The sequence below is a fragment of the Balaenoptera borealis genome (assembly GCF_965194805.1).
Source record: "Balaenoptera borealis genome assembly, chromosome: 6".
In the NCBI taxonomy this organism is placed as follows: Eukaryota; Metazoa; Chordata; class Mammalia; order Artiodactyla; family Balaenopteridae; genus Balaenoptera; species Balaenoptera borealis.
This window is the reverse complement of record NC_138863.1, coordinates 57,177,664-57,192,647: the sequence shown is the minus strand read 5'-3', so window position 1 is coordinate 57,192,647 and position 14,984 is coordinate 57,177,664. Positions and strand designations below refer to the sequence as shown.

At 34.3% G+C, this 14,984-nt stretch overlaps 1 protein-coding gene across 3 annotated transcripts in view; it reads left to right on the top strand.

Annotated features, from left to right (window-relative positions):
- Positions 1-14,984, top strand: part of MTX2 (metaxin 2) — a 60,907-nt gene that overhangs the window by 14,113 nt on the left and 31,810 nt on the right. For all 3 annotated transcript variants that reach the window (XM_082395670.1, XM_082395668.1, XM_082395669.1), the window contains 2 exons: positions 7,970-8,017; positions 9,067-9,113. In XM_082395670.1, coding sequence (XP_082251796.1) covers positions 7,970-8,017; positions 9,067-9,113 — 95 coding nt within the window. The remainder of the gene's footprint in view (positions 1-7,969; positions 8,018-9,066; positions 9,114-14,984) is intronic.

Genomic DNA, 14,984 nt, shown 5'->3' with positions numbered 1-14,984 from the left:
CTCGAACCCATGTTCCCTGCATTGGCAGGTGGATTCTTAATCACTGTGCCACCAGGGAAGTCTGAGAATAATTTTAAACTCTTATTGTGTGAAGAGTCACGTCCTGCTTACACATCCTATGTAGTATCATTAAACATCCCCTATGAGACAGTACCTCAAGGATATCACTATTTAATCATTTCATGATCAGTATTATCTGGGATATAGTGTTATCTTTGAATTGTACTATAGTTTGCAGGCTGAATTGTTGAATCTAATACATAGCTCTTAAAATTCTAGCTTTGATGAAGTCACATGTCATCATATTTTAACTCTAAACATCTTAAAAATCTATTTTAAATGAAGGCTTCATTTAGCAACTTGACAGGTTTTGAACTTAGTGTCTATGTTGATATCACTGAGATCATCAGTATAGTATTTATGTCAAACAGTAAATTATTTCCTTCTTTTCTCTGTGTGTCTTGCAGTAACTTGTCCATGTTTAAGAGCTGTCAAATATTCTTTGAGCATTTTGTTTTATTAGTCGTATTTGCATTTACACCTTTGGCAGAACGACATCCAAATTTGGAGATAGGTTACATGCGTTTCTTATTCCTTTAGACTGTCTAAATAGTCTTTGGAAGCGGAAGAGATGACATCTATGAGCTTTTGGAATCTAGTTGCCTAAGGATAAACTGGGTTTGACTTCATTAGTGCACAAATGATAGGTTTGTGTACAGTTATTATAGCATTAATCAATTTGATGGATTGGAAATATGACAGTACTGAAGCAGCATGTAACATTAGTGCCTATTATCCTACAAATTATGTCTTCACCTACATTCATATGCCAGAGGAGTCATGTTGTACATTAAGAATGAAGAATTAAAAAGAAAACCCCAACAACAGAGGGCATCTCTTTTTATGGCCCTTCTCTTGTCTTTTTAGATTAGATCATCAAGAGATGGACTTTAGAATTAGACTTGTTTATTAGGGCATAGCACTTTCATACTGTGAAATACCCTGAATTGAATGGAATAGATAGATCATTTGCCACCAGAATGACTTATCACCCAACTTGATACTATAGAGAATACTGCAGGTAAAATGGAGTCTTTAAGAAACCTAGATATGTGAATTTGTTGGCCAGTAGTCATTTCTCTAAAAATTGTAATGGATTTGTAGTAAAGAATATTGATGTTTTTGTTATATTGGTTGATAAAGCTTGAAAATAATAGGTACCTTAAAGATAATTAAATGAGAATCAAGTATGTATTTTGGGGGGCTATGGGTTTTGCTTTATCATGTGTGTATTTCTAGCACAAATTTATTTATGCATTGTTTATTTTATATTAGGACTTTCAAAAGTCCAAAAGTATGTATTCTTTTTCTAAGCTTTATTCTCCTCCAACATAAATACTTATGGGAGGTAGAAAATAACTTTGAAAAATTTAAAAACATTCCTTTGCATAAAAAAAGCTATCACTAAAGGCTGAGACTTTAAGAGGAATCACCTTTGCTCCTGGTAAAAGAGACACTAGTGTGAAATACTCAGGGCAGTTTTACCTGGGCAAAATTGGAAAGAAAGTAAAGGATAAAGGGGTTAAAAGACCTTTAATAATGTTATTTGGATAGAAAGTTATGCGGTGTTCTGATATTTGCTTTATTTCTAGATGTTTTTTATTTATACCTGTAAAATAGGAATATATTTCTTCTTTATAAAAATGATAAACACTTTCATGGACCTTTTGCTAGGGAATAAGAAGTCATTCTAATTTTCAAGAATGAATTAATGTAGGTCACTAAGAGTATCTTGGAGTAAGTTATTGCTTTGGTATGAAAATGATATAGTAGTTTCTGATTGTGAAAGAATTAATTTCTGAAAGGTGGGTAGTTTTACTTTGGAACTCTTGTGATAAAGATTAGTTTTAAATGATACTTAGATCAAAAAAATTTAAATATTGCTTAATTTGAATTTCATATTTTGGCATGTATTGTACATATTATTATAAATGCCATATTCAAGTTTGGAGCAATTGAGAAGCCTAGTCTTTAATAAATAATCTCAGGACCATAGCAATTTTCACATTCTAGGAACTTACTGCCTACAAATGGAGATAAGGTATTGACATAATAATAGAATAGAAAAGAAAGCAATATATGATATAAGACAAGTACAAACTGCTATGAGCAGTATAGATAAAGGAGAAATTAGATTTGTTTAGTTACAAAAGCCTTCTTGATAGAGGTAGCATTTTAAGCTTGGTCTTGAAAAAGGTGTAGGATTTGGGTATGTGGTGAGGAAGGAATATTCTGGACAGAGGGGAACAATTTGAGCAAAGTCACTAAGGTGAGGAAGTATGAAGTATATGGGGGAAATTTTAAGTACTCTGGTAGGATACAAGGGTCCTATTATTAGGTAGATCGGTAGGCAGGTATTCCCCCCCCCCCCAATTAATTTGTGTGTGTTCTTTCCAAGCTTTTTTCGTGTTCAAAAAAGGTGATTTCACTAGAATAGAGGAGGACTCTTTTTTGTTCAAGGGTACGTGAATGGCTGGGTTCCCTGCTGAAACTTCAAATAAGTAGTTATTTAATTAGAACAGTGTTTTCCAAGGTGGGGCGAGGTATATATACACCCTGTTTAATGCAGGACAATCCTTTGAAGTACAGGAAGAAAATATTGGAACTTAGGTTTCAATTTATTTTTTAACTGTTTTCTTTTTTAGTGTATGTTTTATAATGTGCATGATTTATTAGCTTAGGAATACCAGCCATATGATTTCCAAATCTATTTGGGTCTGCATACTCAAGTATTTTATTGATGGGGACATGAGATTTTAAAAAGTGATAATCCCTATGTTAGAGTTAAAGAATATGGAAAGGGGAATAGTGAGATGACTTGTCAGATGGTTGAGGGCCTTGTGTTGGTCTTAGGAGCATTTCAACAGTAATATCCAGTGAAAATTGTATATTTGGTATAAAACATAGAAACAGATTTCCAGTTTTAGGGTCAGTGCATAGGTAAGTTTACAGGATTAGATTCTGCCAACTATTTTAGGCAGCTGTTTAATATTTTTATAGTTGTGTTATTGGTTGTAGTATTGGAGTTCTCTGGGTAAAAGTTTCCCTTTTTTGGCCAGGTTGTGTAGTTTTCTTATCTTCCCTGCTTCATTCTTAGCCTAAACAGTACAGAATCATAATAATGATAGTAGTAATAGTAAACACAAACATTTATTCAACCAGCATTTACTGATTGCCTGTTTGGTGCTAGGTTCTAGGAATGAAGTGGTAAGCAAAAATCAGACATGAACACTGGATTCATGTGCTTATTTTCTAGTGGGGGAGATAAACAAATAGTCCTCAAATCCCTGTAAAAATGTTGACTTTGATAAGTGGTACAAAGAAGTGTGCATCTTATTCAAGCTTGAAAAAGAGACGGTTTGAACTGTTCCAGAGGTCACCGAAGTCTTCCCTGAGGACAGGACCAGCTACATAGTTTGTAGGGCCCAGTGTGAAATGAAAATATGAGGCCCCTGTTTAAAAGAACAGGGGCCTCAAGACTGGTGCAGCAGAACCTAAAATCACCCGTGGAGCCCTTCTACGTACGGGCCCTGTGCAGCTGTTCAGGTTGTAAGTCCATGAAGCTGGCCCAACCTGAGGAAGTGATGTTTTTGCTGAGATGTAAGGACACGATAGGAGGGGAGGATAGCTCCAGGGTAGAGGAAACAGCTTAAATGAATCTCTGGGGCCAGAAGGAACGTGATGCATTCAGAAACTGGGTGAAGGCCATTGTGGCTGGTGTATAGAGTGGGTGGAGACAAATGATGAGGCCAGAGAGGGAGAGAGGGTGATGTGTAAGGCCAAGTCGATCTTTATTCCAAGAGCCACACAAACTATTGATGTGTATGAAGCATAAAAATTACTTTTAATATGCAAATAATACCAGTAGTTGGCACCTTGACAGTGTTGGACAACGTTGTCTCTCAATCCTCATTTTCTATCAGTCTCCTTTTCAGAAACGTTTAGTCTCACCTTCTATATTTATTCTAAGGCTGGCCCTTCCCTAAGGCAGGTTTAAAAAGGCTCTTCACATCAGGGAGAGATTTTGGTGGTAGAAATTGAAAATAGGATAGGTGAGTCATGAAATTTTATTCACTATTGAATTAGTCTGTGGTCTAAAACATTTTAGGTTGACTAAAATAAAACTAGTAAGAGATGAAAATGTTTTATTATTTATTTTTAAAGATTTTTCTTTTTAAATGCTGCAGATTTTTAAGGTCTGTTGTGAGTACTATAATTTTGAATTCTTAATCTCCCTCTCTTTTACACATGATCAGGGACAAGGGTGGATATTAACTTCCCTAACCTTGGGAAAGAGGAGTGGGGAAGAAATTGTATTTTTGGACTTTGTCTTTCACATAATAGGCATTCTCAATGAAAAGGCTTTAATTAATATTACCCAAACCAAGAAGTAGGCTTTGTACTTTGTTACGTGTGGATAATGTTCATGATTCATGGACTTACTTATGAAAGCTCATTTCCTAGAAAGATACCTACATGGTTGATTTGTAGATCCATTGCCATGCCAGACAACTTAGGATTTTCACTATTGTCTCTCTGTTGAATAACACACCAGCCATTTCTTCTCCCATGTCATTCATTCCCTGATCATTCCCTGCATACTCTGCTATTTCTTGCCTCCTGGACTATGGTTATACTGGAATTCCAAGCTGCTAAAATAGCATGGTTATATAGGTTTATATCAGCCTACTTGCCTTCTCTTTTTGAATGATAGGTTCTGTTTGTGAGGATAACATCAAATGTTTTGGCAGAGTTACTTTCAGAGAATTTTTTTTTAAATTTAATTTATTTATTTATTTTTATTTTTGGCTGTGTTGGGTCTTTGTTTCTGTGCGAGGGCTTTCTCTAGTTGCGGCAAGCGGGGGCCACTCTTCATCGCGGTGCGCGGGCCTCTCAACTATCGCGGCCTCTCTTGTTGCGGAGCACAGGCTCCAGACGCGCAGGCTCAGTAGTTGTGGCTCACGGGCCTAGTTGCTCCGCGGCATGTGGGATCTTCCCGGACCAGGGCTCGAACCCGTGTCCCCTGCATTAGCAGGCAGATTCTCAACCACTGCGCCACCATGGAAGCCCTGAGAATTTATTTTCAATAATTCCTGAGTTGGAACATAGTTTGTATATTGGAGCAAGGAAAATATACTCCGTCATCCCCATTTCCAGCTTTAGGTTCTTAATAACAGAGCTTTTAGTATTTGTAGATAACTCCTTTATTCTTATTTGCAGTCGGGTAATATGTTGCAAGATTTCTGTTACTTTTACATATGTCGGTTGTATTACATCAGGAGAAAGGGGGTGATGATAAATGAACTTTTAACTGGAATTACTGAACACAGAAGAATATATGAGAACTCTGATACTGCAGAGTAGTGATGTAGCTTCTGATTTATCAAAGAACACTTAAATTATATTCAGCATATATTTAATGCTAAATGTATATTTTCCCATTGTTTTGAAATTTTGTAATTCATGTCTAATATGTACACAAAATAGCTAACCAAAAGTTAAAATTACCAGAATATTTAATTAGAGCACCCTATTACTTTAACATAGTTGATAATTAAATTCAGTAAAACTTTGGTTAGCCAGAATATTTAGGGGATTGACTGGTAGGTTTCTTTCTTTCCATGCACAATTAATGATCACCAACTGTATGCAAAACATGGCACAGTGTGGCATACACAGATGCATATGACACATTTGTGCCCTCAAGGAACTTAATTTCAATGTCTTTGGAACTTTTGTAAATTTTATTCCTATGCCTTATTGCTTTCTTTAATAAGATTAATATAATGCATATAATTGAGTCTTTAATGATGTGGACTCTTATAATGAATGAACCTCATTGTATTGTTTCTTATATAGCTGTAAACAGTGTAGGTGTGCTGATCATACAGTTTATCCTAAAAGGTTATTTTTTAGTAAATTGCTGATGTCAGCTTGTTTTTGTTTCCCTGACTTTTATTTTTAAAACTGTTACACAGGTTAATTGGGTTCTTATTGAAATTTTACTTTGTTAAAAAGTTTACAGTAACGTACAGTAATATTTAGTTGCACTGCCTTTTTGGTATGTGAGTTGAAATTCAGTAGCCTTTACGAATATGTATACAGACAGTCCCTAACTTAACAACGGTTTGACTTACGATTTTTCGACTTTACGATAGAGCGAAAGCGATGCGCATTCAGTAGAAACTGTACTTCACATTGAGAATTTTGATCTTTGCTTGGGCTAGCGATATGTAACTAGATACTCTCGATGCCGGGGAGCAGCAGGGAGTCACAGCTCCCAGTCAGCCGCGAAATCACGAAATCAAGAGGGCGAACAACTGATATGCTTACCACCATTCTGTACCCATAAAACCATCCTGTTTTTCACTTTCAGTACAGTATTCCATAAATTACATGAGATAGTCAACACTTTATTATAAAACAGGCTTTGTGTTAGATGATTTTGCCCAACTGTAAGCCAATGTAAGTGTTTTGAGCACGTTTAATGTGAGCTAGGCTAGGCTATGATGTTTGGTAGGTGAGGTATATTAAATGCATTTTCAACGTACAGTGGGTTTATCGGGATGTAAACCTATGGTACGTCAAGGGAGGTCTGTAATACTGTGGATAACAGTGTGCAAAACTGTGTATGGTCCATTATTTGCTTGGTGACTTCATGTATTATCCCTAAGTATGAGTTTAATTTTGTGTAGCCCAGACCAAACCAAAATTTATAATTTACAATAATAGTACAATGTTTTTCTTTTCATTCTAAAGTGGAAGTAAAAGGAAATTAAGGCGTCCACCCCTCCCTCCCACTCCTAAGACTGTTTTAGTGCATCTTAAATGATCAGTCTTAAGAAAAAAATGCTTCATGTGTATAAATTTCTTTTTTAAAAAACCAGCTGGAAGTATATATTAAAAAAATAATTTGTTACTGTGTCACAGAGACTGTATTAATTTAAACACAGTAAGAAAAATACCAATTATTGTCAAATTTCATATTTGACTTTCTTCCTGACAGCAAATATAGTTAGAGTGTTAGAATTGGTGATTCTGATGTTTTATGGCTTTTACAAAGAAGAATTCAACAAATGATATACTGAATATTCTGTCAGTGGAGGCATTGCTTCTTAAGTGCAGTTGATTAGACAAATTCAAATCTAGTGCTTTTTCCAAGCACTGGTAGGTTGCTAATATTCTCTTTGTAGTTGGAGTCTACTCTGGATGAGAGATTGAGTCAAGGTCCAGCCTGGCTTCAGGCCTAAAATTAGCTTTAGCAGCTCTATTTCACATTGTAGGTACTTAACTGCTTCATCATGTTACTTCCCTTTGTTTTTGTGAGATGGTATTGGTGAGGTCAAGGCAATGAAATGTAGACAACAACAGGATTCCTCTGTCTGTTTAAATACTACCAGCTTATGAGGAAAGATGCACAGCCTGATACAGATGTATTTGATTCTTTCATACAGTGTTGTCTTTTGAATATTTACTTCCTTAAAAGTTTACAGTAAAATATTATAAATATTGCTTCACTATTTTTCTCTTTGATAGTGAACTGAAATTAATTATCTTTTTATATGCATGAGTAACATTTTGGATATGTCTGTGTTTGAAGGAGGCTAAAGGAATAGTAGCATTTAGGCTGTTTTATTTTTAAAATTTTCCCTTTTGATTGGGCAAGATGTCTTCCACCTCCTCCCCATAAAAAATGAAACTACCACCAAACATTCACTTAAAAGAAATTATCTAACCTGCTTATATAGGTTCCCATAGAATCTAAAGTAGTGTGACTAGTTGCCATATTTAAGGTATCCTTGGCAATTGACTTTAAATGCTGTAGGCAAATGTATGTGATTATTAATTTGATTGGTTATTGATATGTTTTTGCCCTATGTGCCTAATTATCACTGCTGTGTTTCCACAGCTGCAGAACCTTGGCCTGAAAATGCTACATTATATCAGCAACTGAAAGGTAGGTACTTGTTCTCAGTTAAAAATGGCTTTGTATCAAAATATATTTATTACCAAAAACACCCTTCAATAATATAATCCTTTGCAAAGAGAACATAAAACATGAAGAAGGGATTCCCTTGTATAATTTGTCTAGGAGATTTTACCTAAATTTATATCTGCCAGTGTAAACCAACTATTCATGGCCTATAAGGTCCTTAGTTTATTATTGACTCATTATATTGGCTGCTGTAGGCAGTGTAAAATGATGTGGTTGCAGGAGCAGTTGGCAGATTTACTGTGCCAATAGCTGACACAGCAGATTTTTGAAGTCCTGTGGTAAAGTGGGCTCTCAGTAAAAAGGAACTGTTAAAATGTATAGGCTAGGATGGTTCAGGCTCCCTTTAGCAGCTCTTCATATATCATCAGGTCACATTATGGACCCCATTTGGGGCTCAGCAGCCTGCTACAGTTGTCAGAAGACTGCAAAGTAATGAAGACTAATAGGCAGCAGCCCTAGTCTTCTAAGCATGGAATTTTTATTACAGCAAACTTGTCATCTTTCTTTTGTGTGACAGACCTAGACACACTGTGTAATATTAACTGTAAGCTGGTTTTATATGATTTTGAATGCTTTTACTTTTAACTAGAGAGGTTTGAGTAGAGATACTATTTTACTTAATTTTAATGAAAAGAAGAGGAATGTTTCTTGAAAACTTGGAAAACGAATTTGTTTTTAAGTGAGTGATTTTCATTACATATTGTTGATAAAATACAGTAAGTGATCAATTAGTTTTAGAGGAAATTGTTGATAAAATACAATAAGTGATCAAATAGTTTCAGAGTAAATAGTTTTGTTTCATTGTTATTTACATACTATGATAATTTAATCAAAATTGTAATCACACATTGATATAGACATATAGACACAACAGCATTGATATAGAACTTCATGATTACATTTTCTTTTTAGAAATAGGAATAGTTTTTAAAAATAAAAACATTTATAAATGTATTTTACTTGTTTAGCAGTTATGCTTTTGACTCAGACCTTTCATTGTATTTCCACAGGGGAGCAAATTTTGCTTTCTGACAATGCAGCTTCTCTTGCTGTGCAGGTAAGTATGTAAATAATGTAATTTTTTAAATTTTGAGTTGCAAATTTTTTTTCTTCTCCAGTCTGATACTGTATGTTTAGAATCTTTTGTGATTTATCATTATCAATATAACATCTCTTTGTGAAGTATAATTTTATTATGTAATATTATTCAGGTAATTGTTGTTAGTATGTAAAATGAACATAAAAATCTTCATTATTCATTCTTTTTATAAACAACACTTATGTTGTAGGTGTATTTTCTTTATTTGCTGTTTTGCTTTTGGCTAGATATGATGGTATTGATTATTTGGGGTGATATGTTCATTTATAGGCACAAAACTATTTTCTAACTTATTTGTAAAGATTTGTTCACTACATATTTTTAAGCATCATTCTCTCATTCTTCTCATTCTAGCCTTAACCCATTTGGTAATCATGAAGCAAACATATTCTTCTCCAGCCATTCCTTATATATTTATCGATTACATTAGTGTCTATTATCCCCAGACCACTTACTGAATATAATAATAACTCTTCAAGTTGTATATCACAGTTGTGTAATCCAAAAGATTAGTGGTCCTGTAAACTTTAAACTGCGCTATAGGAAGAATAGGATACTTGGGAATTGTTTACCTTAAAAAAAAGAGAAATGTTTATGTAGATTATGGAATTATAATTATTGAAACATTTTACATATTTAGTTGCTGTTTGGTTAGCTTACATAGTTTGAATCACAAAGAGGATTTTATTGTGTAGCACCTAAAAGATAACTTAAAAGAGAAATCTAAGACGTGACATTTGTTGGAGATGAGACTGTGAGCTTCTTGCGGACAGAAAGAAAAGGAAGAAGAGGGACTGCTTTTGCTGCGTTCTAAGAATGATGCTAGGCACTTGGTCATCTTGTTTTTTTCTAATGCAACTTGATATCATCTGGGCTTAATAACTATGTCTGATACATAGTATGTCATTCAGTACATTTTAATTTTGTTTAAGGCAGGGAAAGAAGGAAAAGATAGAAAGAAATGTGTTTGGACAATAATTTATTTGTATGAGTATGAGCTTTTTTAAGTTTCTTTCTTTTAGAAGATTTATATATTTTTACCAAGAATGTAAATTTTGTTTATTTTATTTACTTACCTTTATTTTATCTTTAGGCACTAGTACTATAACTAGTGTATTTTCTTTCTTACGGTAATCTTTGAGAGGCAGAACTTCTTAGTTGGTTATATTTAATAAATATGGACTTTATACTGCCTTTTTGGCAGGGGGGATAAGGAAGTTGAAATTTAAGTTTAGTTTTCAAATACTAATGACACAGTGCCTAGCTTATAAAATGTACTCAGTAAATATTTGTTGAATGAAACGTTTATAAGTGTGGTAGAAGCAATCTTGCTTGATAACTGATAGCACAAGTAAATTACTTGCTGTGTGTGAAATAGTGTCTTCAGTCTTTATACTTTTGAAAAGATAGCTTCAGGGCACAGTGAATATATATATATTTTTTAACATCTTTATTGGAGTATAATTGCTTTACAATCGTGTGTTAGTTTCTGCTGTATAACAAAGTGAATCAGCTGTACATATACATATATCCCCATATCTCTTCCCTCTTGCGTCTCCCTCTCTCCCACCCTCCCTATCCCACCCCTCTAGGTGGTCACAAAGCACCGAGCTGATCTCCCTGTGCTATGCGGCTGCTTCCCACTAGCCATCCATTTTACATTTGGTACTGTATATATGTCAATGTTACTCTCTCACTTCGTCCCAGCTTACCCTTCCCCGTCCCTGTGTCCTCAAGTCCATTCTCTACATCTGCATCTTTATTCCTGTCCTGCCCCTAGGTTCATCGGAACCATGCTTTTTTCCTTTTTTTTTTTTTTAGATTCCATATATATGTGTTAGCATACGGTATTTGTTTTTCTCTTTCTGACTTACTTCACCCTATATGACAGACTCTAGGTCCATCCACCTCACTACAAATAACTCAATTTCATTTCTTTTTATGGCTGAGTAATAGTCCATTGTATATACATGCCACATCTTCTTTATCCTTTCATCTGTCAGTGGACACTTAGGTTACTTCCATGTCCTGGCTATTGTAAATAGAGCTGCAATGAACATTGTGCTACATGACTCTTTTTGATTGTGATTTTCTCAGGGTATAGGCCCAGTAGTGGGATTGCTGGGTCATATGGTAGTTCTATTTTTAGTTAAGGAACCTCCATACTGTTCTCCATAGTGGCTGTATCAGTTTACATTCCCACCAACAGTGCAAGAGGGTTCCCTTTTCTCCACACCCTCTCCAGCATTTATGGTTTGTAGATTTTTTGGTGATGGCCATTCTGACTGGTGTGAGGTGATACCTCATTGTAGTTTTGATTTGCATTTCTCTAATGATTAGCAATGCTGAGCATCTTTTCATGTATTTGTTGGCAATCTGTATATCTTCTTTGGAGAAATGTCTATTTAGGTCTTCTGCCCATTTTTGGATTGGGTTGTTTGTTTTTTTGGTATTGAGCCTGCATGAACTGCTTGCATATTTTGGAGATTAATCCTTTGTCAGTTGTTTCGTTTGCACATATTTTCTCCCATTCTGAGGATTGTCTTTCCGTCTTGTTTATGGTTTCCTTTGCTGTGCAAAAGCTTTTAAGTTTCATTAGGTCCCATTTGTATTTTGGGTAGGAATAGACCAGTAGTTCTTAACTGAGGGAGGATTACTACCCCACAGAGGACATTTGACAGTGTTTAGACATTTTTGATTGTCACAACTGCTAGGGAGGCTGCTTTTGGCATCTACTGGGTAGACACCAGGGATGCTGTGAAACAGTGCATGAGACAGTCCCTCCACAGAAAGAATTATCTAGCCCCAAATGTAAATGGTGTCAACGTTGAGAAACCCTAGAATAGACGTTTTAACTAGTTTTCAGCACAAACCAAGATATCATTATATTACTGTTAAAAAAAATTAACATTTTAAATAATCTGGGGAAGGAAAGAAAAAAGAAATCTTAGTGTGTACCTTATCTAGTAATTCTGTTTTTATGGTTCTTATTAATTTGCTTTCTCACCGTGGCATCTCAAATCACAGTTGCAATTAAAACCAGAAAATAAGAACCTTTTAAAATGCAGAATTTTGCATAACCGTTTTAATTTTTTTTGTTATCCTACGTATGTCACTTAGATGATAAATTAACCAGCATATATTAAAAATTCTTGGTTTTCTTCAATATTCTTTGACTTGACAGCTGATAGTAGCCATGACTATAAATGTGACTTTTCCAGATATCTGATGTAAACTTTATGGAGTAATTTTCTTCTATATAGTGGACCAGTATCCGTTTAGAAGAATCAGTTAAATGTATAAAATTGACCAAAACAATGTGATGGGTATCCATAAACTGGATATTTTCTAGAAGATATCAGATATCAAGCATCAGATATTTCAGTAGTCTGCCAGTTAAGCCATCAGGAAATTTAAATTTTACTTACCACATAGAATTGGCATTTATTATATTCCTGGAACTAAGTGGTTAGATTTTTTATTTTTTTTGGTTAAAGGAACTTTTATGATTTCAGTTTAAAAGAAAATAAAAATTTTTTTTTCCCATGGCTGTTATTTCCTCTTAGATTTGCTTTCCTTCTTTCATCCACAAAGTATTGGTATTACCTGAAGTGTTTGCCTAGTCATAAAATAATCTTGTATGTTGAATATTTTGAAGTATTAGAGTAGCGTGTTCCTCTGGTTCTCATGAGCAGTGTGTGTGTATAAATATATATATACACACACATATATATGGCAAGGTGCACATACACAGTATTACATACACAAACATGGGGGAGAGAAATCTTCCATTTCATAATATTACTTCCACTTTGAAGCTTGTAATGGTTGGTAAAAGAATTTTGATAACAATTCTCTGTTGCTATCCTCTCATCCCCTAAACCTAAATCAGCTGTCCAGTAGATATATAATGTATATAATGTTGCCCACATATGTAATTTAAAATTTTGTAGTAGCCCCACTAAAAGAAGGAAAAAGAAACAGGTGAAATTAATTTTAATAATATATTTTATTTAATATTATCAAATATTATCATTTTAACATGTAATCAGTACAAAATTTATTAACGTGATGTTTTTCGGGTTTTTTTATATTAAGTTCAAAATCTGTTGTGTATTTCATGCTTACAGCACATCTCAATTTCTGCCAACCACATTTCAAGTACTCTATATATAGCTGGTGGCTCTTGTATTGGGCAGCACGTGTCCAGAAATACTGTATGAGCAAATGCATATGAACTTCAAAGTTTTCTGTGGAAAATGTTTCATTTGATTTTTCTTCAAGAAGTTTATGTCTTTACTGATTCAGTATATGTTGTCTTTTATAGCAGATTCCACAAATGAAATGGGTGGTTGGTCTCTGTTCCACATACCTTAAACATTACTCTTTGTTTCAAGTTTCCTCATCTGTAAAATGGAGATATAATAGGAGCTATCCTACTGGGTGTCATGAAGACTGAATGTGTTAAAAAATATGTAAAATATATATAAAAATTAAAGCATTTAGAAAAGCACCTGGCATATTGTAAACATGCAATGAATATTGGTTATTTCCTTCTTCCCTGATTCTTTGACAGAAATATACATAATCAGTGTCAGCAGCAGGAATGGAAGCTTGCAGACTTTGTAATGCCTAAAGTAATTAAAATAAATGTTAGGTGTAAGAATTATTTTTGGACATATTTAAATCTGCATGAACATTAATAATTTTTATAGTCATTGTTCCATTCCGTAACTAAAAGTTGTTAATATAGAGTGCTTGAATTCAAACAAACCATTATTTTAATAATACTAAATAAGGTTTGTTTTAAAATTGAGTATTTATTGAATGCTTTTATTGTCTAAGGCACTCTATTGAGAGCTTTCATGTGCGGTATCTCATTCAATCTTTACCATAACCCTAGTGTAGGGCACTATTATTAAGCTCATTTTAAAGATGTGGAAACTGAAGCTCAGGAAAGCTCTGGCCAAGGTCATAGAGCCCACAAATTGCGGAGGTAAACAGACACCAACAGCATTGGTGGAGTGCCTGCTATGTGCTCATCACTGTGCTGAGCACTTAATTCTTATGAACTCATTTAATCCTTATAATAACTGTATGAGGTCAGTGCTTTTATAATCCCCATTCTGCAGATAATATTAATAAGAACAACAATAATAACTGTAGCTAAAATTTACACAGCACTTACTCCATGAGCCAGGTCTTGTTCTATGTACTTTACGTATCATAGATAATGCTTACACACAGGCACCATATGAGGTAGGTAGCATGATTATTTCCATTTTGCAGATTAGGAAGTTGAGGCAGAGAGGTTAAGCAATTGGCCCAAACTTATATAATTAGTACTTGACAGAGCTGGAATGCAAATCCAGGGAGTCTGGGTATAGAGTCCACCCTTGTAACACTTTGCTGCATACCAGTCCAGTCCAGTGATACAGACCTTTGGAGTTTTATCCCAAAATAAGTAGACACTTAATTCAAAAATCATTTCTGACATTTCCTAGCAAATTATATCTTACCATTTATGGATTACATTAAGATGTGAGAGATAGATATGTTGCAGCTTTTGGATCTCTGAGATGTGATAAAGGTAGCATTACCTATGTTATGGGTTATTAGGAAGTTCAAGTTAGGTAATAAATGGGAAATTCGTTTGAAAAAAGTGAAAGCAGAAGAACTACAAGATGATGTTGAATGCTGAATTAGTGCCTATTTTTGCTTCAAAGATTTATATACGTATTTTGTGAATGTCTTTATATAATAAAATGTTACTTCTAGTAAGTTTTAGAAAGGATTTTTGTTTATTATATATGAAGCCAATTTAAAAAG